The sequence below is a fragment of the Pantherophis guttatus genome, chromosome 2 (genome assembly GCF_059756535.1).
Source record: "Pantherophis guttatus breed Tessera chromosome 2, ASM5975653v1, whole genome shotgun sequence".
NCBI lineage: Eukaryota > Metazoa > Chordata > Lepidosauria > Squamata > Colubridae > Pantherophis > Pantherophis guttatus.
Window position 1 is genome coordinate 19,216,207 of NC_142064.1, and position 25,344 is coordinate 19,241,550.

The 25,344-nt window shown below is 40.3% G+C and overlaps 1 protein-coding gene across 3 annotated transcripts in view; it reads right to left on the reverse strand.

Moving 5' to 3' along the window:
* Positions 1-25,344, reverse strand: part of CCBE1 (collagen and calcium binding EGF domains 1) — a 186,823-nt gene that overhangs the window by 21,181 nt on the left and 140,298 nt on the right. For all 3 annotated transcript variants that reach the window (XR_015732067.1, XM_034442497.3, XM_087885620.1), the window contains exons 3-5: positions 14,027-14,079; positions 8,022-8,156; positions 5,670-5,807 (exon numbers count right to left, since the gene is read on the reverse strand). Coding sequence is in view for 2 of the 3 variants with exons in the window: in XM_034442497.3 (XP_034298388.3) it covers positions 5,670-5,807; positions 8,022-8,156; positions 14,027-14,079 (326 nt within the window). In the remaining variant the exon portion in view is untranslated. The remainder of the gene's footprint in view (positions 1-5,669; positions 5,808-8,021; positions 8,157-14,026; positions 14,080-25,344) is intronic.

The window sequence follows — 25,344 nt, forward strand, 5'->3', positions numbered from 1 at the left end:
AACTACAAGTATGATTCTGACAATATAAAAAACTATTATTATAGATCAGCAAAGTTGTTTTCTCTTCTTTTCCTGAAAGCAAAGTTTCTGCTCAGAGAATAGAATAGACTAGACTAGAACAGAACAGAACAGATCTTACTGGGGAAATATTTCTATTTAATGGTTCCTCTTTAGCATGCCATATTCTTTTCTTCAAGGAATACTGGGTGTTTCACTATATGTTAACCATTAGTTTGAGTTTGTATGACATGCTAGTGTAGAGTTAGGAAGACTTAATAGCAAAAAAGAATCACAGTTTGTTAGTTATGTTGTTTTATCCACAATCTTATCTGTGGGTTGGTTTGGATGATACAGTAAATATACTGTAGTAAGTCAAACTAACATGACTTAATGGGTAAATACTATCTGCAGTGCTGTATATAGCAAAATGTGATGACACCCAAAAGATATGTCCATAGTGGCTAACTATGAAAATACCACCACTGCACATTTGCATCCCAACCTCTGGTTAAATTAAATAAACCATAATACCATATTTGCACAGTGATGTCATCACATGTACTTCATCATCGGTCCTTCTTGTCTCTCCCAAGGGGTCCCCGTGAGAATTTGTGTGATGTCATAAGAAGTTGCATCCTTTGATGTCAACCTGTAGCTCCATTCTAGTTAGGAAGCTGATGAACCAGGTTGCAGAGGCTGCTCAGTGAATTCTGTTTAGTGAAGGGTTAGAAAAATTAACACATCCTAAGCCCTGAAACCTAAATCTTGTCTCATTTATTTTGGCAGTTGCTGCCAGAAAGTAGTCTGTAATGCATTCTTGCTCATGGGAGGTGACTAAATTTGTCATCTGTCTTGGATTAGCTACACTGTGCCTTCATTTGATGATTAGCTGTGCTTTATTGTCTGGGTAATATGGAAGAAGATTCCTCATGTCACAAAGATGTTGCCTCTTGCTTTGCAAAAGTTGAAAATATTTCTGAAGCCCCAAGAGAGGCAAACAGCCTTAATTCTATAAACATGAATTTATTTTAAGTTCTGCCTGAATGGAGTAAGATTGCAATAGGCTCTTAATGGGTTATCAATAATGCAAATTGTTTATAGTTTTCTAAAAGGTAGATACTTAAATCTACCACTAGGTGGTACTCAAAGTAGAGTGTTCCAAACAATAATTATCAACTGGAGGGAACTATATTTTTATACTAACCATGTGCTGGTCTAAAATTCCAGCTACAAACGATTAATAATTTATTGTTTTGTTTTATTCAGTTTATTCCATGTGTGCTGCCTCAACTTATTCCTGGTTTCTAACCCTGATGTGCTTCTACATGAAGCTTTAATGACCAAACTACCTCAGCTCATAGAAGATCCAGATGATGTTCCTTGTCCACTCTCTTCAACCTTTTTTTCTTTCTACCAGATAAATTCCATTAAGGATGAAAAGATGCACTGTGCTGAAAACTACAGGAATTTCATCAGGCTGTACTTAAAGTCTTTCCTTCAAGGTGAGAATAGAACAGAATTTTTTTTTAATTGACCAAGTGTGATTGGACACACAAGGAATTTGTCTTGCTCTCAGTGTACATAAAAGATACGTTCATCAAGAATCATAAGATACAACACTTAATGATAGTCATAGGGTACAAATAAGCAACCAGGAAACAATATCAATATCAATATAAATCGTAAGGATACAAGCAACAAAGTTACAGTCATACAGTCATAAGTGGAAGGAGATGGGTGATGGGAACGATGAGAAGATTAATAGTAGTGCAGATTTAGTAAATAGTTTGACAGTGTTGAGGGAATGATTTGTTTAGCAGGGTGATGGCGTTCGGGAAAAAAACTGTTCTTGTCTCTAGTTGTTCTGGTGTGCAGTGCTCTATAGCATCGTTTTGAGGGTAGGAATTGAAACAGTTTATGTCCAGGATACAAGGGGTCTGTAAATATTTTCACAGCCCTCTTTTTGACTCGTGCAGTATACAGGTTCTCAATGGAAGGCAGGTTGGTAGCAATTGATAATTGCAATTGATAATTGCAGTTCCAATTATCCTCTGAAGTCTGTGTCTGTCTTGTTGGGTTGCAGAGCCAAACCAGACAGTTATAGAAGTGCAGATGACAGACTCAATAATTCCTCTGTAGCACTGAGGTGAGAACAAAAATCCGGAAATGTTTCAGTTTTGAAGCAGAACTTCAAACAGATCACTGCCCCTCACTGTAGGTTATGCTGACCTGTTCAGCTGCTTACAACTTTGGACCTGAATTGTCTCCGTGTAACTTTTTTGAGAATTTGTCCTTTTTGTTTCATTGGTAATGATATTTAGCCATCATGCTCCTCCTTAAACTACTTGGTCTACCTTTGACTTTGGTACTTGAAGAGTAGACTGGACTTGACTTGAGAAATATTGTAGCTTTTTGAATATAATTTGATGATTTACTAAATGGGGTCCTTAGTGCTCTCTGAGCTTGGAGCATCAAGGATCTCACAGTTCAACCCTGAACTACAAATATTCTCTTTGGCTGGTAGTTTACTGTTGTGGCCCCGCCCTCTGAGCCTGTCCCATTGGAGGAAGAAAGCTCCGAGCATGAGGAAGAGGAGTCAGCCAGGCCTCCCTCTCCAGGCCCCTCCCCTGTGGCACTGTCTCAGGAGCCGGCCGAGGGAGAGGAGATTAGCTGGGAGACAGGTGTCTCAGATGGGAGTGAGGGAGAGACGTCATTCCTGGATGCACGCCTCCGAAGGCATGATAAACGATTGCAGCAGCTCAGAAGGCATGCTAGGGATTAGAACTGAGTCACTGGACCACACCCCAGAGACTATATAATAGAGGGTGGTGGCCAGTGATCCCTGTGACGAACAAAAGTAAACCTTGGATAGTCACTAAAGCCTCGTCCGAAACTGCTGAGAGGAATATTATTCTGTTGGACTCTTGTACGCTGAGTATATTATCTTTCTGTCTCTGTGGAAATAAAAGCACTTGGCAGATGGTGTGTATATCGCTGCCAAGTTGGAGATAAAGACCTGGGTGTGTGCCAAGTGCTTCCTTAACCCTCGGCTGGCTGTGTTTGTGTGTGTGTGTGGATGGGGACAGATCAGTTTACTATGTTTCAGATGAAATGAAGAATACTTTGTGAATGCTGGTTTTTTTAGTATGTTGTTTATTAGCATTCTAAGATACTTCATAGACTGATGTTGTTTGTTTAAAATTAAAGAGAGGTGGTTTAATGTTATTCTTTCTGTACTAAAAGAAAGTTGGGTTTCAAGCTTGGCAATTTTATGACAGGTGGCCTTCAACACTCAGAATTTCTCAGCCATGCTGTCTTTCAGGTACACAATAAAAGGCCTTAACCTGCATTGCTCACCACCTCAAGTATCTCTTGTGAGATAGGCAACTACACAAATATGATGAGCAGCAAGAATAATCTATACTCAGAATTGGAAAAATGACAATATACCATCCAAAGAAAATCTGATTAGAAAAGTTTTGGAATGTGTGGAAATGGATAAATTAACAAAGGAGATACAAGAAAAAGAGGAAACAGAATATTACTTAGTGTGGGAGAAATGGTATGAATGGTAAGAGGAGAGAGATAAAAGGAAGGGAAAAATTAAATAATGGTAGAAATTGGAGTTGAAGTATAATTGTTAATATGAGGAAACAAAAATTGTAGAAATAAAAGTGGGTACATGGGTATTGTTATGTATATATGTAAATAAACAAAGACATAGTAGAAATAAGGGAGGGGGAAAATGTATAACTGTGAAATTTTTGTCAGATGCGAAACTGTTGAAACAGAAAAAGTGTTAAAGCTTTCCTTTTGTTTGTTTTTAAAAAATGTTTAATAAATGTTTTTAAAATAAAATAAAATAAACCAATCAAACAAATGCATAAATAAATAAAAGCTTAACAATTGAAAAAAAAAATATGCAAAAAACACACCAGTTTTAATAGATCTTATTGTTATTTTTCCAACTTTGTTTTTATGGTTTTTTTATATTGTTTCGTTGGCCATCTTGATTGCTCCCCCAACTGGGAGGGGTGGGGTAGGGACCTACCCATCAATCAATGAATCCTTATCATCAGAGGATCTAAGCAGAGCAATAGGATTCTTTATTCGTTGTAGTATTTGCTCCTTATTATGATTAGCAGAATCAGAGTAAAGTTTAAAAGGTAAACAAATTAGATGGTAATAGTTCAATGGCAGGACAGCGTGCTTTGCATGTAGAGGTCCTAGTCAGCATAGTTAAAACGATTATAACATCTAAATTGCAACCAGCAAGAATGAAGAATGCTGAATGACAAAGGCCCCCTACTTGGACTTTATATGGGCCAATGTTACCTGCATATTCACATGATTTATGTTTTTTAAAATTGTGCATTATTTTCTCTACTTTAGTGAAAGGTTTGTACCATAGAAGGAATAGCAAAGAGACAGTGAATTGTAGCTTTGCAATGAAAATAATCAGCAATTTTCAGAACTGGAAAATTTCAGTATGAGACTTTGGACAGTCAAAAGTTCATCTCCAAAATGTCAACTATAATTTGTTTCTCTTTGATCATGCGACTTGCTAAGTAAAGTGTTGAAAGGACTACAATACTTGACATGAAAAAAAAAAAGAAAGATAAATACTAGATGGCAGTAAAATTAAAGGGTTTTTTAAAAATTTCTCTTTGTTGCCAGGTAGTGTTTGTCTACACTTTTCTAACTGGATGTCCTCCAGATGTGTTATCTTCTGTTCCTATAATCCATGACTAGGGATGACTCATGATGACCATTGATTAACAGAATTTTATGTCCAACACATCTGGAGAGAATCAAGTTATGGAAGGCAGGTTCTGTTACTTTTACTGAATCCCTCAAGAACAAGGGTACAGAATTGTAGACTTATAAGACTTACTGAACTACTTCTCCCAACATCCTCTGCATGGGTCATATTGATGAAGAATATTAAGAATAATCTTAATAAAACATTATTTGGAGCATGGTCAACTGGCCTGAAGCTTACATGAAATTTACCTGAACAACTGTTCTGCCCCAGCTACGGATCCCAAAGAACGCAGCACACACAAACTCCGAACAAAACTCAGTTTACTTCAAAACACAGTCTTTTGCAAATGCAAGCTGTTAATAAAACGTTCTTAACAACCTGCCAGAAATTCCACAGATAAGATAGTCTTACTAGAGTTGGCAGAAAGCCCAGAAGCACTGTTTGCAGAGAAAATCCAAACTCAATGATCAACGAAACAAACGAACGTTGTTTCCTGCAGCTTTTTACAAGCTGTGTGCATTCTTAAATAGGTTAAGGAAGTGGTCAATTAGCCCCAAGCCTTACTCTCGAGGAGACCTCCTCCTGAGGAACCACTCCTGCCTTTTGGCAACTCTGCGTGCCCATGGATTGAGAAGAGGCTCCTCCACTTCATCCTCTGCACTTAAAGGAGCCTCTGGAGGTTCTGAAGGCCCTGGCTGAATCCCCGCCTGTGGCACCACATCTTCTTCAGCCTCCTCGCTGTCCAACTCGAGTGCTGGGTGCACAGGCTGCTGGCACGACACCACACCAGCCTTCTCGTTGTCGGAATCAGCAACAATCCGCGCAGGCCACTGGTGGGCCACAACAACAACCTTTATGTCTGCAAAGAATTGGTCTATATAAATTAGATGACTTGATATAATACCTTTATCTCCTTTGGTGCATATTTTCCCATCATCCTCACGTAGGTATCCTTCGTGACAGTCACATCGATAGCTACCAAGAGTATTTACACAGATGTGAGGACAGAGAGGCTCACTGCTTGTGGCACACTCATCAACATCTGAAAGGAAATATATGTAAGCATTGAGGAAATGAAATGATCAAAAGTAAATATAAGTTTGTGTTCATTGTACTGAATTTGGAGAGAGGCTGTAGCTCAGGAGAGACATACGTTTTGCATAGGAAAATCCTTGGTTGTTTTCCACTACAGATTATCTAATCAGATGTCCTTCCAATATCCTATAAAACAGGGGTGAAATCCAGCAGGTTCTGGTTCTGGAGAACCGGTAGCGGAAATTTTGAGTAGTTCGGAGAACTGGCAAATACCACCTCTGGCTGGCCCCAGAATGGGGTGGGAATGGAGATTTTGCAATATCCTTCCACCAGGAGTGGGGAGGGAATGGGGATTTTGCAGTATCCTTCCTCTGCCATGCCCACCAAGCCATATCACGCCCACCAAACCATGCCCACAGAACTGGTAGTAAAAAAATGTGAATTTCACCACTGCTATAAAAGTATTTATTTATGATCTTGGGGAAGGCATTTTGGAAGGGAGGAAGGAATGAGAAAGTGATTTAGGAGGGACTTGACAATTCACAATTAAAACATTAAAAGAAGCATGATAAAGCAATTCAAAATAACCTCAACTTGATTTTATTTAATATACGATGGGACAGAGAGAAACTTGGGTATGCTTTTAAGATTCCATTACTCTACTCTTCAACAATGAAGATTCATTCCTGGAATCCCTCCGGTGTCTGTTTCTTGACCTGGGCAAGCATATTGTCATTGAACACATCTGATGGTTATCAAGTTGGGGAAAACTGTAATACATAATAGGAATGTTCATTTTTTTGGAAAATGATAGAAAATAGGTGCTTTTGAATGTATAGTACTGCAACCTCAGTGAGCAGATAGGAACAAGGAATACTTGCACAATTTTGCATGTATATTTGTGAAACCGCAATCCAAAATGCCAGAACATTTGGAAAAGAACAGGAAATTCCAAAAGTAATCATGTTCCTGACGCAAGCCTTTTATTTTCAATTGAAAACTAATATGCAAGGAGAAATTGTGCTGAGTTTTCATATAATAAACAAGATCTCAAGAAAAGAGAGAGAGAGAGAGAGAGAGAGAGAGAGAGAGAGAGCGCTCAGGATGTTCTTATTGAAAGGTCAAAGGACAAAATGGCATCTAATAGAAAAAAGAGAGATGGCATTTCTCTAGTTCCACATACAGAACTGAGCTAGATCGACAGCTGGATTTTATTTTTTTTGATGTTATGATGTGATAAACCTACTGTATTTTTTGGCATATAAAACGCTCCGGACTATAAGATGCACCTACCTTTTTTAAGGAGGAAAACAAGAAAAAAAAATCTGCCTCTGCTTCTGCCTCCCAGCAATTTTCCTCCTTGCAGCAAACAGCAAACAGCTGTTTCAGTTTCAGTACATCCTGATTAGCACAAGAAAAAAAAATCTGCCTCTGCCTCCCAGCAATTTGCCTCTTTGCAGCAAACAGCCTGTTTCAGTTTCAGCACAGCCTGATTAGCACAAGCAGCTGATTGTCAGTTGGATCGGAATCCCAACCATCAGCTGTTTCAGGCTGCAGGGATTGCCATAGCCTATTGCTGCCTCCACCCACCCCATTTTTGGCCTCCGCATCCCGTTTTCAGCCTCCACATGCCCAGTTTTTGGCCTCCGGGCACCCCCACTTTTAGTCAGCGGGGCAGAAAATGGGGCACAGGGAGGCGGCAATAGGCTATGGCAATCCCTGCAACAGCTGATAGTCGGGAGGCCAATCCAATCGACAATCAGCTTCTTGTGCTAATCAGGCTGTGCTGAAGAAACAGGCTGTTTGCTTTAAGGAGGCAAATTGCTGGGAGGTAGAGGCCAAAGGGTGGTGGGTGGGCGGGGCTACACCCAAATTTTCACCCTCTTTTTTTGGGGAGAAAAGTGTGTCTTATACTCTGAAAAATACAGTACTTTATGTACTAGAGGTAGCAGACTTATTTACAGAATGCAGAACACAATCCACAGCACACTGTCCTACAACACAGGAACTTCAGAAAGACTTTCCAGACATAACTGCAATAGTTGCCTCACTGTATCTTTTGATAGAACTGTCCCTATTCAGAACTGTATAAAGTTAAGGCAGCTAAATTCATGCTCACATGTATGGAAAGGCACAAAATCAGCATTTAAACAGTTACATTATTATAAAACTAAGGGCTGTTAGTTCTACATGTATTTCAACTGCAGTTCTTTGCACCCACCTAAGCAATAGGGTTTTTCTCGGTTCCTGTGTCTTTCACGGTCATACCGATAACCAGGGTAACACGTACATAAGACTCGACCGAAGTTGTCGGTGCACTGCTGTTCACAAGGTGCATCTGCACAAACGTCATAGTCTAAAGAGAGAATATGACTGAAGTTAGCAGCTGCCCCAAACCGCAAGGGCAATGGAATGTTGATATGCATTTTATCTCTATGTGTTAATGTAGATCTACTCAAAGTTACTCATCATGGAAGGGTAGCAAACCACTGCCCATGATAAAGGACTATCTAAATCAGTGGTTCTCAACCTTCCTAATGCCACGACCCTTTAATACAGTTCCTCATGTTGTGGTGACCCCCAACCATAAAATTATTTCTAAAACCATTGAAAATATGTGTTTTCCGATGGTCTTAGGCGACCCCTCTGAAAGGGTCGTTCGACCCCCAAAGGGGTCGCAACCCACAGGTTGAGAACCACTGATCTAAATAAACAGAAAAGACAAGTACAATTTTTCAATTGGATCCTGTTTTTTGAAGAAATTTTCTGAAATTTTCTAAAGAAGTTGCCTTTGAAGAATTTATCAGTATGAAAGTCACGTGCAATAAGTAAAAATGGAAAATTATGAGTTGGAGAAGATCAATAATTGCATCTAACTTAGTCCAAAGATCATCCTAGAAAGTCTTTATCATGGAATAAATTAGGAACCAGAGTAAAAAATAAACTGGGAGACAATTCAAAAGCAGTGTACCAATCTCCTTAAAGAGAAAATTGTTAAATCAGCATCATCGTCATCAACTATTCGGTTGTGTCCGACCCTCGGCCACTCTATGAATCAGCATGCTCCATGCCCCTCTATCTTGCACTGCCTCCTTCAGATCCATCCTTTTTAATGTCCAGCCAGCGGGTACTAAGGCAGTCCCTTCTCCTTTTCCCACTGATCACTCCCAGCATGATTGACTTTTCAAATGAGTCAGTTCTCATGACCAAAGTATAACAGCCTCTGTTTGGCGATCTTGGCTTCAAGTTATATTTTTGGTTAGGTGTTAAATCAAAAAGTATTACTTACGTTGACACGTGGTTTCAAAAAAATGGCCATTAAGTGTGAAAGCAATACTGAATTTGAAAGTTACTCAAAGAAGCTTGGGATGACAAATGCTAAAAAGGCAAGGCAAGAAATATATACGTAGATACACCAAAGCTGGGACTAGAAGACATAAGAAAGTGGTGGCCTCGTGATAATAGATGCATGCAGATAACAACAATCCTCATTAGTAATAGTTCACTTTAAAAGAGCCAGAAAATAACCAAAGAAATAATGTCCAAATAATATAACTTATCAAAGGGGTAACTGGTGATTTGTAACATATCACAACAGTTGGAAAGCAGCCAAAGTGGTCTTCATCCTACAGTGGGCTGATTTGGGCTGAGAATGAATGAATGAATGAATGAATGAATGAATGAATGAATGAATGAATGAATTTATTGATGGTTGTGAGGCAACTCATCATGTTGTTGACATGCTGTTTTATATGTGAGGGGGTCCTTGGTGCTCTCTGAGCTTGCTTGTTTTCTTGTAGAAGTTTCATTACCCTAACTAGGTAACATTAACAGAGTTGGAAGGGATCTTATAGGTCATCTAGTCCAACCCCCCACCCAAGCAGGAGACCCTACATCATTTCTGACAAATGGCAGTCCAATCTTTTCTTGAAAGTCTCAAGTGATGAAGCTCCCACAACTTCCGAAGGCAGCTTCTGTTCCATTGGTTGATTGCTCTCACTGCCAGAAAGTTCCTCATTTCTAGGTTGAATCTCTCCTTGGTCAGTTTCCATCCATTATTCTTTGTCTGGCCTTGAGGTGCTTTGGAAAATAGCTTGACCCCCTCCTCTCTGTGGCAGCCCCTTAAATATTGGAAGACTGCTATCACGTCTCCCTTGGTCCTTCTCTTCACTAGACTAACCATGCCCAGTTCCTGTAACCGTTCTTCATATGTTTTAGTCTCCAGTCCCCTAATTATCCTGGTTGCTCTCCTCTGCACTTTTTCTAGAGTCTCAACATCTTTGTTATAGTGTGGTGACCAAAACTGGATGCAATACTCTAGGTGTGGTCTTACTAAGGCTTTATAGAGTGGTATTAGTACCTCACTTGATCTTGATTGTATCCCTCTGTTAATGCAACGTAGGATTGCATTGGCTTTTTTAGTTGCTGCTGTACACTGCTGGCTCATTTTTAGCTGATTGTCCACTAAGACTCCAAGATCCCTCTCAGTCATTGCTATTAAGCCTGGTTTCCCCCAGTTTTTATGTGTACTTTTGGTTTTTCTTACCTAAGTGTAGGACTTTACTTTTCTCTACATTGAATTTACTACACATCATCAGTGCTAGTAAGGAATCCTGTTTACTGTCAGTTTACATCCTGGTGTCTTGCCTGTCTCTGTGGGTAGGGGCAGTCTTAGGGATTCTTTGGTCGGGCTGTTTACTGATGACTCTTTGATCATTCCAAGTTTCTTGATTGGAGTACTGCTTACTTGATTGTTGGTCTGAAGCAGGGGTGAAATGCTCCCAGTTCGGACTGGATCGCCCAATCCGGTAGCAATGGTGGCGGGTGGTTCAGAGAACCAGTAGCAAAAATCCCTGCCCCCCCCCATGCCTACATGATCATCAGAGGCTTTTTTTTTTTTTTTTACTTTTAAAAGCATTTTTTCTACAACCTCTTCGGCCGAAGAGGTTGTAGAAAAAATGCTTTTAAAATAAAAAAAAAGTTGGCCACGCCCACCCAGTCACATTACCTCCCCTCCCACCAAGCCACATCCACAGAACCAGTAATAACAAATTTTACATTTCACCACTGGTCTGAAGTTAACCTGGGAGTTAATCTATTCTGATCTGAGTGCCGATTACTAGTGGAGAAGTGCTGGAGTCTTTTTGTTGTCTTTTGGGCTGGTTGATTGTCTCTTTTGCATAGAGACTATAGATGTTGTTAATATCTATGTGTCTATTGGTGGCTGATTTGTCAGAGTTCCAGGCTTCTAGAAATGCTGTTATATGTTCATGAATGTATAGTCTGCTCCAATTGTGTGCTATCCACAAGCACAATTGGACTTTTATAGTTTAATAAGAATTAACTTAAAAAGCAACTAATCCCAAATACCAGGAATTAGTTATTGGAAGCAGTCATGTTCTTGCACCTTTGCATAGCTTCTTGTACAGTAGTAAAATAAATTCATTGACTGCTGCTTTCAAGGACAGGAAATCTCAAAGCACACTGTTGAAATTATGTGTAGCATGCAACACATAACTAAATAGAAAGGAGGAAGAATCATTGTTACTGTGCCAATAAGTAGTTCCAAAAATGTTGAGTTCATACCAAAATTGATTGAAATTTGGGGCATCTTTCTTTGCTCAGCCATCAGAAATAGTTGCAGAAGAGCAACTGATGAGATTCGGAGGAATTAATAACATTTTCCATTGAGGATTGTAACTCCATTTTCTCATTTATCTCACAAAATGGTTATTTTGATGTGTGCCTCCAAACCTGATTTGAAATCACAAACTACATTTGGTTTCCAACTGGTGGTAAGTGTGTAAGCGGATGATGTAACATGTCGAATCTATTTGAGTTATAATCACAGTTTCTCATTTGGTTCAAAGTTTTTACCAAAAGTCAGCACAGAATGTATAGTCCCCAGGGTTTTCTCAGTGCTGAAAACAGAGCTAAGAAAAAAGAAATCACTTCATGAGTTTGATCATCTACCAAGTTCTGTTATCACAGTTTTGCCCCAATACACTATCAAGTTTATGCCTGGCTGCCAATAATCCCAAACATTGAACCATTACAAAGCTAGAACATCTGCTGATGCTACATCTACGTGCCATAAAAATAAGATGAGTCCTTTAATCTATTTTCATAAAGTTGGTTCACAAGAAGAGTGTCAAATTTATGCAGTGTCTTACAACTCTTCTAACAATGCAGGCCTGCCAGAGTTGAGAGTGCATGACCTATAAAACACACTCTTACATGTACATTCTCTGTGTGTGAATGTTTAATAAAGAATGAGTCATAGGTTGTAATATTACAACATTTCCTTTTAAACAAATGGTTGTCATTTTCAGAACAGTGGAATCTTCCAAGAATGTTTTGAGAAGAGGAATGGCACATCTATCCGAACATTTACCAGCATGCACCTGGCAAAAGTGGGCCAGAGAAGTCAACACAAATTTCACAGATGTCAGTGTCCCCAGAACACCCCCAAAACAGTGGTGGGTTGCTTCTGTTCCTGTCCGGTCCTTTAGAACCGGTAGTAAAAGTGTCAGGAGGCTCCACCCACCCGCCCAGATGTCATAATTGACAATCTGCGCATGCGCAGAAGTGTGCACGCGCTCCCGTTGCAAACCGGTAGTAAAAGTAAGTAGAACCCATCTCTGCCCCAAAAGCCCCCTTTCCCAAGACCTAATGAACATCAAGCAAGATTTCAGCAATTTCTTTCCATCATGTCTCCTGGGTAGAGTCCACATGGCAAAATGAGCAGAGTATATAGCAAGACCCACATTCAGATCTATTCAGTCATGAAGCAGATGGGAAAACTGTAAATCTGCCGCAGTGGATAGGTAAAATTTGGTCTAACTTGTTTTTTTTTAAACAGAACTTTCCAAAATTGTATTTTTCCAAAAAAAAAAAAAAGAAAGAAAGAAAAGAAAAGAAATGGAAAGAACAGAGCTGTTGACATGAGATGGATAGGGTAAAGCGGTATGGTGAAGACAGGTGGGGCTTCGCTCTATGAAGACGCCAGCTCGGGTCAAAGGAATATTAGCATTGCATCCAGGCTATTCGGGAAAGCACTGGGTTAATAAAAGACAGGCTGTTTTATGGCTATGAGGAAGTGAAGTTGTTATCCGTTAGAATCTTTTATTAACTGATTTTATGAATACAGGTAGTCTTCAAGTTACAACCATAATGGAGTTTGTAATGCTCCAATACCGCAAGCGGATCATGGGATACTTCAGGGGGTGGGGGAGGCCTTGGGAGGTGCAAGACAGGTGGGCCTGTGCCTGCACTAGGCCTCCCAGGATTGTCCCCCTCGCCCTGAGGCACCCCATGCTCCATTTAGCAACCCACACATTTGATTAACAAATGCATTGGGGAGAACAAGGATTGCTGGTCATTACCTGAGGCAATTCATGTAACATTTGTCCTGACTTCTGACTCTAATGGGCAGTCTCCATTATGATCATAAACTCAAGGACCTTTATATTAAAATAGCATCCAGTTAGCATCTCAGGTCCAGCTTTGTTCTTCCCTTGCTGTATTTTTTTGAGGAACCCCTTCCTGAAAGGGTCACTACGCAAACAAAACGTCAACATCACCTCTTGAAGTTATAATGGCGGCTGTTTGGGTACAAGAAGGATAAATGTCAGAAACAAAATCCCAGGCGCCATGAGTTTTCCTGTCCATAGGAACTGTCTCCCCTGCAGCTCCAGAGGCAGGGCTGCATAATTTTCTTTGAAGCCTCTCTTCTGAAGAGGAGCTGAGCTAATAATTAATGGACTCAATTTGGAAACTTCTCAGGTCTATCCTATCCCATGGGGGCAGGCCTCATATAAGGCTGGGGGTCTTGTGTGTGGAAGAGTCTGAGTTAAGGAAAGAAATGTGATGTGTACAGTTTTATGTCCAGCTGGATTCAGTATCTTCAGAATTGGGACGAGGCCTAAATTGAATTTGTCATCTCCTTCCACATGTCATTTCTTACCATACATTCTTTATGATTTCAGTGTTAGCTATGACTACCCCCACCCTGCTTTCTGAAAGGTTTTTGATAAACAAATTAAGATATCGCAAAAGCGTACCAAATTCTTTCACATTTGAATAACATAAAGCTGGGGGACATCACAGGAATTTCTGGTTCATTACCATGCCTATTAAACACTCAATCTTATATTTATTATTTAGCAAGGGAAGATAGAACCATGGAAGGGATAAACCACAATAAAGAAACATTTAATAACATACCTTCGGGAATACATTGTCCAAGAACAAACTTATAACCTTTGCAGCACTTTTTTCTGGAAGACAACAACAACAAAAAAGAGGTTGGTGATGAAATCAGTAAATTAAGAATCCTATTCTTCATATAAAATGATAGGACTGGAAGGTGTCATTAAAATTCCTCAAAATTCCCACTTGCCTTAATTCTACAAACTTACACCTAGGAAGATGAGTCTACTATTCTGTTTTTCAATCTGTGATACAAAACGCAAGTAATAGCCCTTTTACATGTATATAAATATCTTTCATGTATAGGTAGTCCTCGATTTACAATTGCAATTGAGCCCACAATTTATGTTGCTAAGTGAGACATTTGCTAAGTGAGTTTTGCCCCATTTTACAACTTTTCTTACCACATAAATAAATCATTGCATTGTTAAGTTAGTAACAGGGCTGTTAAGTGAATCTGGCTTTCCCATTGACTTTGCTTGTCAGAAGGTTATAAAAGGTGAACATATGACCCTAGGACACTGCAACTGTCATAAATAGAATCAGTTGCCAAGCATCCAATGTTGATCATATGACCATGAGGATGCTGCAACGGTCATAAGTGTGAAAAACGGTCGTATGTCACTTTTTTCAGTGCCGTTGTAACTTCAAATGGTAAATTCAAGGACTACCTGTAATATTCTTCTACCAAAAGTTAAGACAATTAGTAAATTGCCCACCAATTTAGTGCATATATAAAATGACATTAAAACTATAATTGACTATGTTATGCTTTTGACATTTCTCAATCAATATTATTGCTGAAACAGACAGGGAGATAAGCCAGTTATGGGAAGAAAATAAGGGATTGTTTGCAATCTGCTGAAGGGTGAACTTGCTTTTAATTAAATCTTTCTTTAAACTTTTTAATAAAGCGCCATCATCTCTATAGTCATAATAGGTAAACAAGCTTTGATATTATCCATATATTACCCCATAATATTAAAAGTAGTTAAAAGCAAAACATAGTATATATGAGGATGAGCCTACTTTCCTCTAAACCCAACCATTATATGGCATTATAATCACAATTATGGGAGTCAAGGTTAATTATTATCATTATTTACTATCTCATAATAATAGAGATTCTACTTTAGTACAGACCACTACAATAAAAGAATTGGTAAATTCGTGTGCATTCTATTAGTCACTATATGAACTGTTGAAAAGCATAATTAGAGCCTCCCTCCCCAATTTTCTATTCTCCTTAACTTCAGTTTCCTGATCCTCTTCACTGTCCTTTAAATCAGGGGTCTCCAACCTTGGCAACTTGAAGACCTGTGGACTTCAATTCCCAGCATTCCTCAGCCAGCTTTGCTTTGCTGAGGAATTCTAGGAGTTGAAGTCCACAGGTCTTCAAGTTGCCAAGGTTGGAGACCCCTGATTTAAATAATTTCTACTTGATCTACTTAAAATGTGGTGATCAGAACTGCACACAGACTGGAAGTATTTTCATTATTGTAAAGTTATGACCCAGACTAAAATTTCATTTGCCCTTTTTGCAGTTACATTATACTACTGACTTCTAGCTTATGATGGGTTGTAACTCCAAAATCACTTTCAGATGTACTATTGTGCTAACAGCTAGGTATGGCTTATCTTAGACTGATGTATTTGATTTATTTTACCTAAATGAATAACTGCATTTATCTCTGTTCATTTTAATCTGGCATTCCCTGGCCAGTTTTTTTTTTAAAAAATACATGAGATTACTTTGAATATTATTTATGCCTTCCAAGTCATTAGCATTTATTTATTTGTAAAACTTACATAGTCACCCATTTTATATACCATAACCTTGGGAAGCTCTCAGCAGTATCAGTAAAATACAAACAGATAAAACAATGCTGTATAACATCAACAGTGGACTATTCCCAACAAGCACTGTTTTCTATCAATATAGTAAGCATTTCCCATTTGTTTCTTCCTCAATGCATAAAAATGAATACAAATTACGATGAGCGCATGGCTAAAAACTGCAGATCTTCCATCACCCACTCATTCTCTTTTTTCTCCTATTTTGTGGTGCTATGATTAATGAGCATTATATGAATGTGTTTTTCTGCAGATTTAAAAAAATATATTCATTAAATTTATATGTTGTCTATCTTGCTAACCAAAGCAATTCAAAGAGACAGGTTTAACTAGTAGTAATATAATTTTAACGATCACGGACCTTTTCATAGTTAAATAGCAATGATCCGTTACTGAATGTTCCCTGTGATAAAACTCTAGTGCAATCAACACAATAACAGTATGGTGGGAAGCAGTGCTAGCCACAAAAGGACTTACGGAAATGTGTGGCCACACTGAGGAAAAGAGAGAGAGAGATCCTGTGGTTACTGCTTGGAGCTAACGGAATGAATAACTCTGGAAACAGCCTGCTACTATTATTTTACTTTCTGACCCTAAGAAAAGTACGTTTCTTAAATGGAGCATTAAAAATATGAATCCTGGCTGAAAAAGAAGGGTATACACCATTGGTACTAAGAAAGAATGCCTGAAAATGTTCATGTATTTCCTCTAAGGATTGTGAGCTGCTAGATTTATGACATTTACAGTATAAATGCATAGTTCATATAGCAGTTGTCAAAAGGCCTAGGAAGATAATCTTCCTGCCATTGCCTGGCTTAGGATATTACATGATATGTTAAGGCAGATCAGTGAAATTGTCAACTTTTTAACTGAAGTCAAGATTTCTAGCAGGAATTTGTTAGGATTTGGAGCAGTGGTTCTTTTACACAGGAAGTTCTCAACTTATGACCACAACTGAGCCCAAAATTTAAGTGAGACATTTGTTAAGCGAGTTTTGCCCCGTTTTACGACCTTTCTAGCCATGGTTGTTAACTGAATCATTGCAGTTGTTAAGTTAGTAAATGGTCTTTAAGTGAATCTGGCTTTCCCATTGACTTTGCTTGTCAGAAGGTCACAAAGGGGGAATCACATGACCAGAGGACACTGCAACCGTCATAAATATGAGTCAGTTGCCAAGCGTCTTGAATTTTGATCACAAAAGTTCACAAAAACTGTTCACATGAAACTCAGGACACCGCAACTGTCTTGAATATGAACCGCTTGCATCCGAATTTTGATCACATGACCATGGGGATGCTGCAACGGTCGTAAGTATGAAAAATGGTCGTAAGTCACTTTTTCAGTGTCATTATAACTTCCATGGACTGGAGGGGGCGTGGTTTTGCGTGCTGCCTGCATCCTGTGGGTGGGGCTTTGCTGGTTTGTGGTCTTCCTATACAGGTAGTCCTAGTTCAGTGATGGCTAACCTTTTAGCTGTCATGTGCCAAAAGCAGGGGGAGTGCAGGGGGGAATCCATAATTCAATGCGCCCCAAACATGCACATATGACCCCCCCACTCCTCTAGCTTTTGGCATGTAATGGCATGGTGGGCCTGGTAGGCCCATTTTTCACCCTCCCCAGGCTCCAGAGGCTTTCTTGGAGACTGGGGAGGGCAAAAACAGCCTTCCCCATCTCCCCAGAGGCCCTCCAGAGGCCGGAAATGCCCCATTTCCCAACTTCCAGAAGGCTCAAAAATCGTCTGGCACACACATGCACACTGGAGCTGAGCTAGGGCAACACTCACGTGCCCACAGATATGGCTCCGCGTGCCACCTGTGGCACACGTGCCATAGGTTCGCCATCACGGTCCTAGTTCATTTATGTCGGGGGTCCCCAATCCCTGGTCTGTGGAACGGCTTTGGGCTGTGGCATGCCAGCAACTGGGCCATGCAAACAACCGAAGCCCCATCCACGGAATGCAGGTAGCATACAAAACCACGCTCCCTCCGGTCCATGGAAAAATCTCTCTCCATGGAACCGGTCCCTGATGCCCAAAAGGTTGGGGGCCTCTGATTTACGCTACTATGCAAGACTAGTTTTCGTAGTCACTATTGGTTTAAGGTTAATAATATTAGTTAAAATGCCCCATCAGGCTTCTTTGATTGACCTTGTCTTTTGGGGCTTAGCTGGGCAAGCAAGTCTAAGAGATAGCAGTGCTTTGATCATCCATTCTTTTAATTTTACATACAGGTAGTCCATAGTCATCGTGAGACTGACTTAATTTTATGACCCTTTCTTGAGTAGTCATTAAGTGAACAGGGTAGTCGTTAAGGGGACATATTGTCTACTATTGCTTGACTTTTGATGGAAACCAGATGTAAACACTGGTTGCTGGCAAAAATGTTGTATTTCGTGATCATGTCACCGTGGGATGCTGCAAATGGCCATAAATGCGGGCCAGTTGCCAAACGCCCAAAATGCAGTCATGTGCCAGCAGGGGAGGGCCTGATGTTGGAACTTGGAAACTGGGTCATAAGTAGCTTGGGAAGGTCCATCAAAGGGGTAAGTGATCGGTCATAAATTGAGGATTATCTGTAATGATTGAAATAAAGCATTGTTCCACTTTAGGTTGTTTATAAAAATAAAAATGGAGGGATAGGAAATAAATAAAGCCGAGGTGGCACAATGGTTAGAATGCAGTACTTCAGGCTATTTTAGCTGACTGCTAGTTGCAGTTCGGCAGTTCGAATCTCACCGGCTCAAGGCTGACTCAGACTTCCATCCTTCCGAGGTGGGTAAAATGAGGAGCCAGATTGTTGGGGAAAATATACTGACTCTGTAAACCGCTTAGAGAGGGCTGTAAAAGCACTATGAAGCGATATATAAGTTTAAGTGCTATTGCTATTGCTATAAAATAAGGACGATACATAGCAAACTGCAAAGCTAAACCCTGCCTCAAATCCCATGCCACAAAATACAATTGTTCAGAAAGCCCTGAACCCTGTAACTATGGAAGCTGCCCAAGGCCTCAATATACAAACACAGTTCTACATTTCAATAGATGTTTAAAATCATCCTTTTGTAGGAAAGCCTAATAAAATCTCCTGAACATGATGAAGGATAATAGAAATCTGGCTAAATGGGGAAAAAAAAAAGCAGTGTCAGAAAAGTCAATGTTATCATTTGAATGTTCATAATTTAAAGAAAGCAGAACATAAAACAGATGAGATTAACAACGTAGTCTAACTCCCTTGGGGATTACTTAACATAACATGCGATCTTGCTTTTCTTGAGCAAGATTCTAAAAGATCTGAGAGCTTTCAACTAGCTCAAGATAGGAGCGTGTTCCAGGAGAGTGAGGGGGGGGAGCCCATCTGTTTCTAATAATCTGCAGTCCAAAGCAAGTGGTTTCATTTGCCAATTTCTATTTTGCCTGGCATATCTATGAGCAGCAGTCTGTGGGGCATAGCAACCTTTGAAATTATATATTTTTATGCACCATTTCAGAACTGATAGGCACGGTATGCATTTTCTTCTGAATTAACTTTGAGAGCACATTTATACTCATTGCTTTGTTAAATCTACATAGCTGAAAAAGCAAGAAAAGAGGGTGAGGCAGAAAGGTTTGTTTATTGTTAATTCTTATACGGGGAATCAGTTTGGTGTAGTGGTTAATGGGCCTAGGACCGTGATGTCGAACCTTATGGCACGCGTGCCAGGGGTGTCATGCAGCACCCTCTCTGATGGCACACAAGCCGTCGCCCCAGTCCAGTCTGTTGTGCATGCGTGCGCACCTCTTGAAGGCCAGCTGGTCTTCAGGTCTCTGATGTGCATGTGTGCAGGGCCGGGGCACATGCGGGGGGCCATGTGTACATTGCATTTTGGGGGTTCGGGTGCACACGCTTGCATGTTTTGGGCACTCAGTTAGCAATCACTGGCCTAGGACATTTCATCTTGTCTAACTCACCCTGGCCGACTCACTGCAGCCAATAAGCCATGGGCAACTCACCATGGGACAATTCAGCATGGAATAACTCAAGAGAGGGACAAGTGAATTGCAGTAGGCCTTGTCTTGCTTTAGGTTTGAACCTTCTCAAGTCCTCAAAGCTGGAGTGGGTGAGGTTGGGATGAGAGTGTAATCATTTCTCTCTCTTGTCCCTCTCTTGAGTTATCCCTCACTGAATTTCCTGCAGCGAGAAGGCCGTGGTGAATTGTCCTGTGGCAGGTCAGCCGTGGTGAGTCGGCTGTTGCAAGTCGGCTGTGCAGACTTGTCCCATTCCGGTGGTAGGCATCAGGCTAGAAATATGAGGACCAGCTGGGTGATTTTCTTTGGGCCAGTCACTTTCTAAGAAGGAGGTAATGGGACTTATCCAGTCAATCTCCAAAAATTGGACACGATTGAACGGAAGGAAAAAAAACCCCACCCTTATATACTGCTTCAGCCATATGACTAAACAGCATCCATTTAATTCTCTTACCAGACTTCTTTCATTTCCTGTACCCTTCAGTATTATGTATTCATTGAGAATGCTTGTCTAGACATCACTGGCTGATTTTGAGGTTCTGCTGCTTTTTATGGCCTCGTATATTTTCTCCTTCAGCAAATTTGGGATTCTCCTGAAGATGGTACTGCTACCCTCTCTTTGCAACTTGTATACAGATCCCTGAAGAAGTAACCCAAATAGATTTGTAGTTTGATAGATAAGTAGGTAGGTAAATACCATATTTTTCAGAGTATAAGACGCACAGGAATATAAAACGCACCTTAGGTTTTTTTTGGGAGGAAAATAAGAAAAAAGCTGATTGGCAGGTGGATTGCCTCCTGGAATACCCCCAATCAGCTGTTCCCAGAGGTGAATTTTAGCAACAGGTTCCTTGGTTGTGAGCTCTGTGCCTTGCTTTTTTTTTTTTTTTTTTTTTGCTTTTTTTCCTCCCTCTGAAAGCCTCTGAAACAGAACTTCAGAAAAAAAGCCTCAGAAGCTCTGTTTGGGGGCTTCTTTTCAGAAGCTTCATTTCTGATGCTTTTTTCAGCCTCTGAAACCTCCGTTTGAGAAGCTGGGCAGAGCTACATTCGGAGTATAAGACGCACCCAGATTTTCACCCTCTTTTTTGGGGGGAAAAGGTGCATCTTATACTCCGAAAAATATGGTAGATATAGATAGATAAAACAAATAAGACAGATGATATAGATAGATAGATAGATAGATAGATAGATAGATAGATAGATAGATAGATAGATAGATAGATAGATAGATAGATAGATAGATAGATAGATAGATGGATGGATGGATAGAGAGAGAGAGAAATCCTAATCTCAGACTTTTTATCATTTTTCCCAGGAAGGACCCACAGTCCCTGGAAACAAAGTGTACTGAACTCAGAGCCCAGATATTGTCTTTGAGGATCTATATTATTACTTAGTTGTTAACTATTGATTCTGGCATGCTTCCTGAATGCAGGATCCTCATGCAAAGATGTATTTCTCATTGACTTATTTAAAAGATAGAGGAGCAGGCAGACAATTCACAAATGGACTCATGCGCCTGAGAAAGCACGACATTACTCCATTTCTTCTTTGAAATGCAGAATGTCCTGATCATCAAGCAAAAATGGGGCAGAATTCCCGGGCTGACCTGTAGAAGTCAAAGCAGAGCAGGGGATCATAGAGAGATGCTGTGGAGCTCTGAAAAGCTGTTATTAATTAACCACACAATTCTATGCAAGCCTACTCAAAAGCACTTGGGCTAGGATCAGCAGGAAGAGTGGGAGGATATACAACTATATACAATCAAATCTCTATTCAGTCATGACGCTGACTGGATGCCTTTAAGTCTGTCACTACAGATAGGCAAGAATTTGGCTTGGCTCCTATACAAACCTATACAACCAGAAGCAAGGTTTAAGGTTGTGGAGGTATGATTTCTAGAATGTTTTGCAGATGTTATTTGGAAAGATCAGACGCTGAAATAAGGTCTCGCTCACCTCCTTTTGGCTTCTTCAATGGTAAAATGTAGACTCAACATGAAAATGATTGGGACAATTGTTTCCCCTGCGGCCTTAGCAATGAAAGGCCTTCAATGAGGCTGAATGAGTCAATAGATGCAAAAATAATGACTACACACAGGATGTAATTAAAATAGCAAAAGGTGCTATTAAAAAAAAAAAGAAGGGGAACCAGAGAGACATGGGTCTATCGATGGATGCTACATATGATGATTAGTATCCTCATAATTAACTTTCAGGTTTGGAGAAAAGATACTAAGAAAATTTAATAAAACATAAAAATTTAATAAAACATAAAACATACTATCAAAGCAGGGGTGGGCTTCAAAATTTTTTGAAGGGGTTCTCTGCCCAGTTGCTAAGTGGGTGTGGCCATGGTGGGCATGGCCTGGTCAGCCTCCTGCACCATGGTGGGGGGGGCGTTTTTGCCCTCCCTGGGCTCCGTAGGATTTCCTCGAACCTCCAGGAGGGCGAAAATGGCCTCCCCAGGTTCTGGAGGCCCTCTGGAGGCCAGAAATGGGCCCGTTTCTGGCCTTCCCAAACTTCTGGTAGTCACTTGAAGTTATTCATTCTATCATCCTGTCAACCCTGAAGCTGTCCTGACTGAAGCCATTTGGACCGCTTCAGTATTGCCACACTGGAGTTGAGGGATAGGGAAGGGGGATTTGAGATAGAGAGGTCTCTGTAGCCAAAACAAAATACTTTCTCTTGGAAACCAAGGACATTCTCACACCTGGTTGGTGGAAGGCGGAGTGATGCTACCTGGTTGGCAGATCACAACGTGATTGCATTTTGAGAAAGTAGAAAATCTTTTACTTTTAATTAGATGAAAACCGTGGGAATTTTCAGAGTTGGTTTTCACCAGATATGTGCCAATATGATAATTCCAATAAAAGAATTCTTTGAGGAATCTACAAACCTCGGAGTCTTGCTCGTTATGGATTTATTACTTGGAACCCTGACACACCCTTTCTCCTCAGTCCCTTCAAAATACAGCCATGCATATTTTTAAAACTCATGCCTTTCCCCCCAAGAAGAAACTCCAAATCCACGGAATAGTGGTCTCCTAGCCACAGATGTAAACAAAAAAACCCCTTAATTCAACTTCTTCTAGTTGTATTGTAAAACAAAAGACTCAGGGTCATTCCCCTTTCCAAATGCAATTTTTAAGGCCTAAGCGCCAGTCCTTCAAGGTCAACCAAATTTGAAAAGCTAAGTTATAAACACTAAAACTACTTTTATTACCCGGTAATGGTAACAGAATCTCACAAGTCTGAAAGCGTCTTCCCCCTTCCTGGTTATACCTACAAGAGAACTAGGGAGGGTCAAGCCCGAGATATTTTCTCAAATTACATTTCTACAGATTTCTTTTATCTGACCATTGCTTTGGTTGTGGCTCTTCTTATTCTTCAAGGTTATTCTTACAGCCCATTACATCAAGTGTCCCCTTTGTATGCCTTCTCTTTTAGGCGTGCCATGGTGAGGCTGCAATATGCTGAACAACTGCTAGGTGGCAGAAAATGCTCTTTGTCGCCACCTAGAGGTGATCTTACTTTTGCAGCTTAGGTGGTCCTGCCTATATTCACTACCTAATCTTGTCCTTCACTAAGGAAACGGAGGAACAGAATCAGGTTTGCATAGAATTAGAGTGGATTCTAAGTCCACATGCCCTGACTATATTTGCACCTCTACTAACATGCTGTGGGATCAACTGTGAGCCATTTGAGCTCTCCAATCCCTTTTTCCCCTGCCTCCCCACCATCAACAGCATCTGCTCCCTTGCTGTTTTTAGGCCAGTCTTGGTGTGTGCCTCACCTGACCTGACCTTACCTTGCCTGTCAGTTGAAAGCATAGCATGACTCTATTCTTCTGACATTTTTATCCATACACAGATCCAAGAGTATGGATATTGCTAATGGGTGAACGGATCCCATTGTAATTTGTAATTTTCCCACCAAATGAACTGGAAGAAGGAAGGGGTAAAAAAGTTGCTTTACTCTTGCCAAGAAAACTACACAGATGTGAAGTCACCGTGAGGTGGTCTCAGATTAAAGGAGTTTTTAAGCCTTGCCATGAATTACGGTAATGGATGTTCTATGAGATTTTGAAGTAATATGTTTAAAATGGAAGTACAGCTGGCCCAAATGTGTTCTATTAATTCTCCAAAATGCACACGCACAGAGAGAACTTTCCAAAAAAGACTAAAAGGGGACGTTTTAGCCAAGTGCTTTCAAACAGGGCCAAAGTCATTCCTTGAAATGATCCCATAATGTCAATTCCAGGAGCTGTATCAAGAGTATCCTTCTTTTTTCCCCCCACATTAACCATAATTTCATGCATATCGTTTGATCCCAATAAAGATATTACCTGATGGTGGATTTGGAAATTTTATTTATATACCAAAAAAACCCTCCCAGTTTATTTTGCTTATTGTGTTCCTTAAAGCACCCACCAAGTGCCAAATTTGCTAGAATGCCCACATGGGTTACAATTGACTCCATTTTCAGCATGGTGTCCAGTTAAGATTTAGATTTAGATTAACAGAGTTGGAAGGGACCTTGTAGGTCATCTAGTCCAACCCTCTGCCCAAGCAGGAGACCCTACACCATTTCTGACAAATGGCAGCCCAATCTCTTCTTGAAAGCCTCCAGTGATGAAGCTCCCACAACTTCCAAAGGCAAGCTGTTCCATTGGTTGATTGTTCTCACTGTCAGAAAATTTATCCTCATTTCTAGGTTGAATCTCTCCTTGTTCAGTTTCCATCCATTATTCTTTGTCTGGCCTTCAGGTGCTTTGAAAAACAGCTTGACCCCCTCCTCTCTGTGGCAGCCCCTGAGATATTGGAAGACTGCTATCATGTCTCCTCTGGTCCTTCTCTTCTCTTCACTAGACTAGCCATGCCCAGTTCCTGCAACATTCATCATATGTTTTAGTCTCCAGTCCCCTAATCATCCTGGTTGCTTTTAAGAGCATATTATCCTTAAGAGCATACATATAACTGAACACAAGTCTTGATTAAAATCCGCCCCAATCCCACCATCTCCCCAGTGCTAACAATTCAGGAGAAAAAGTCAGCAAAACTGTAAAAAAAAAAAAAGGGGGGGGGGCAGCAAACTAATAGCTCTCAGCTCTAAGAAGTGACCTTTAGAAATCAACAAGGAAAGATCAAAACTATGTAAAACATCCACCACTCCACCACGCATATTCTACAGTTTCAGAGATTAAGATGGAGTACAAATCCTCCTTAATGAAGTTAGGCTGTCTGAAACCGGTGGTGGGGTAGAGGTCGAAGAAAGGTTTTCCTTGTTTTGCAAACACTGGTCCTCATTAGCCGGCCTTTTAAAATGCATCTGTAAAGTTTTATCTTCTAGAAAAACAAAGGAAGGAGGAAAACAGTTCAAAGGTACTCAGGAAGGCTGCCACCACTACTTCCAACCACACAGTGTAGTGTAAAGTGGAGACATGTTTTCATTACCAGAAAGAACATCTCAAGCTTA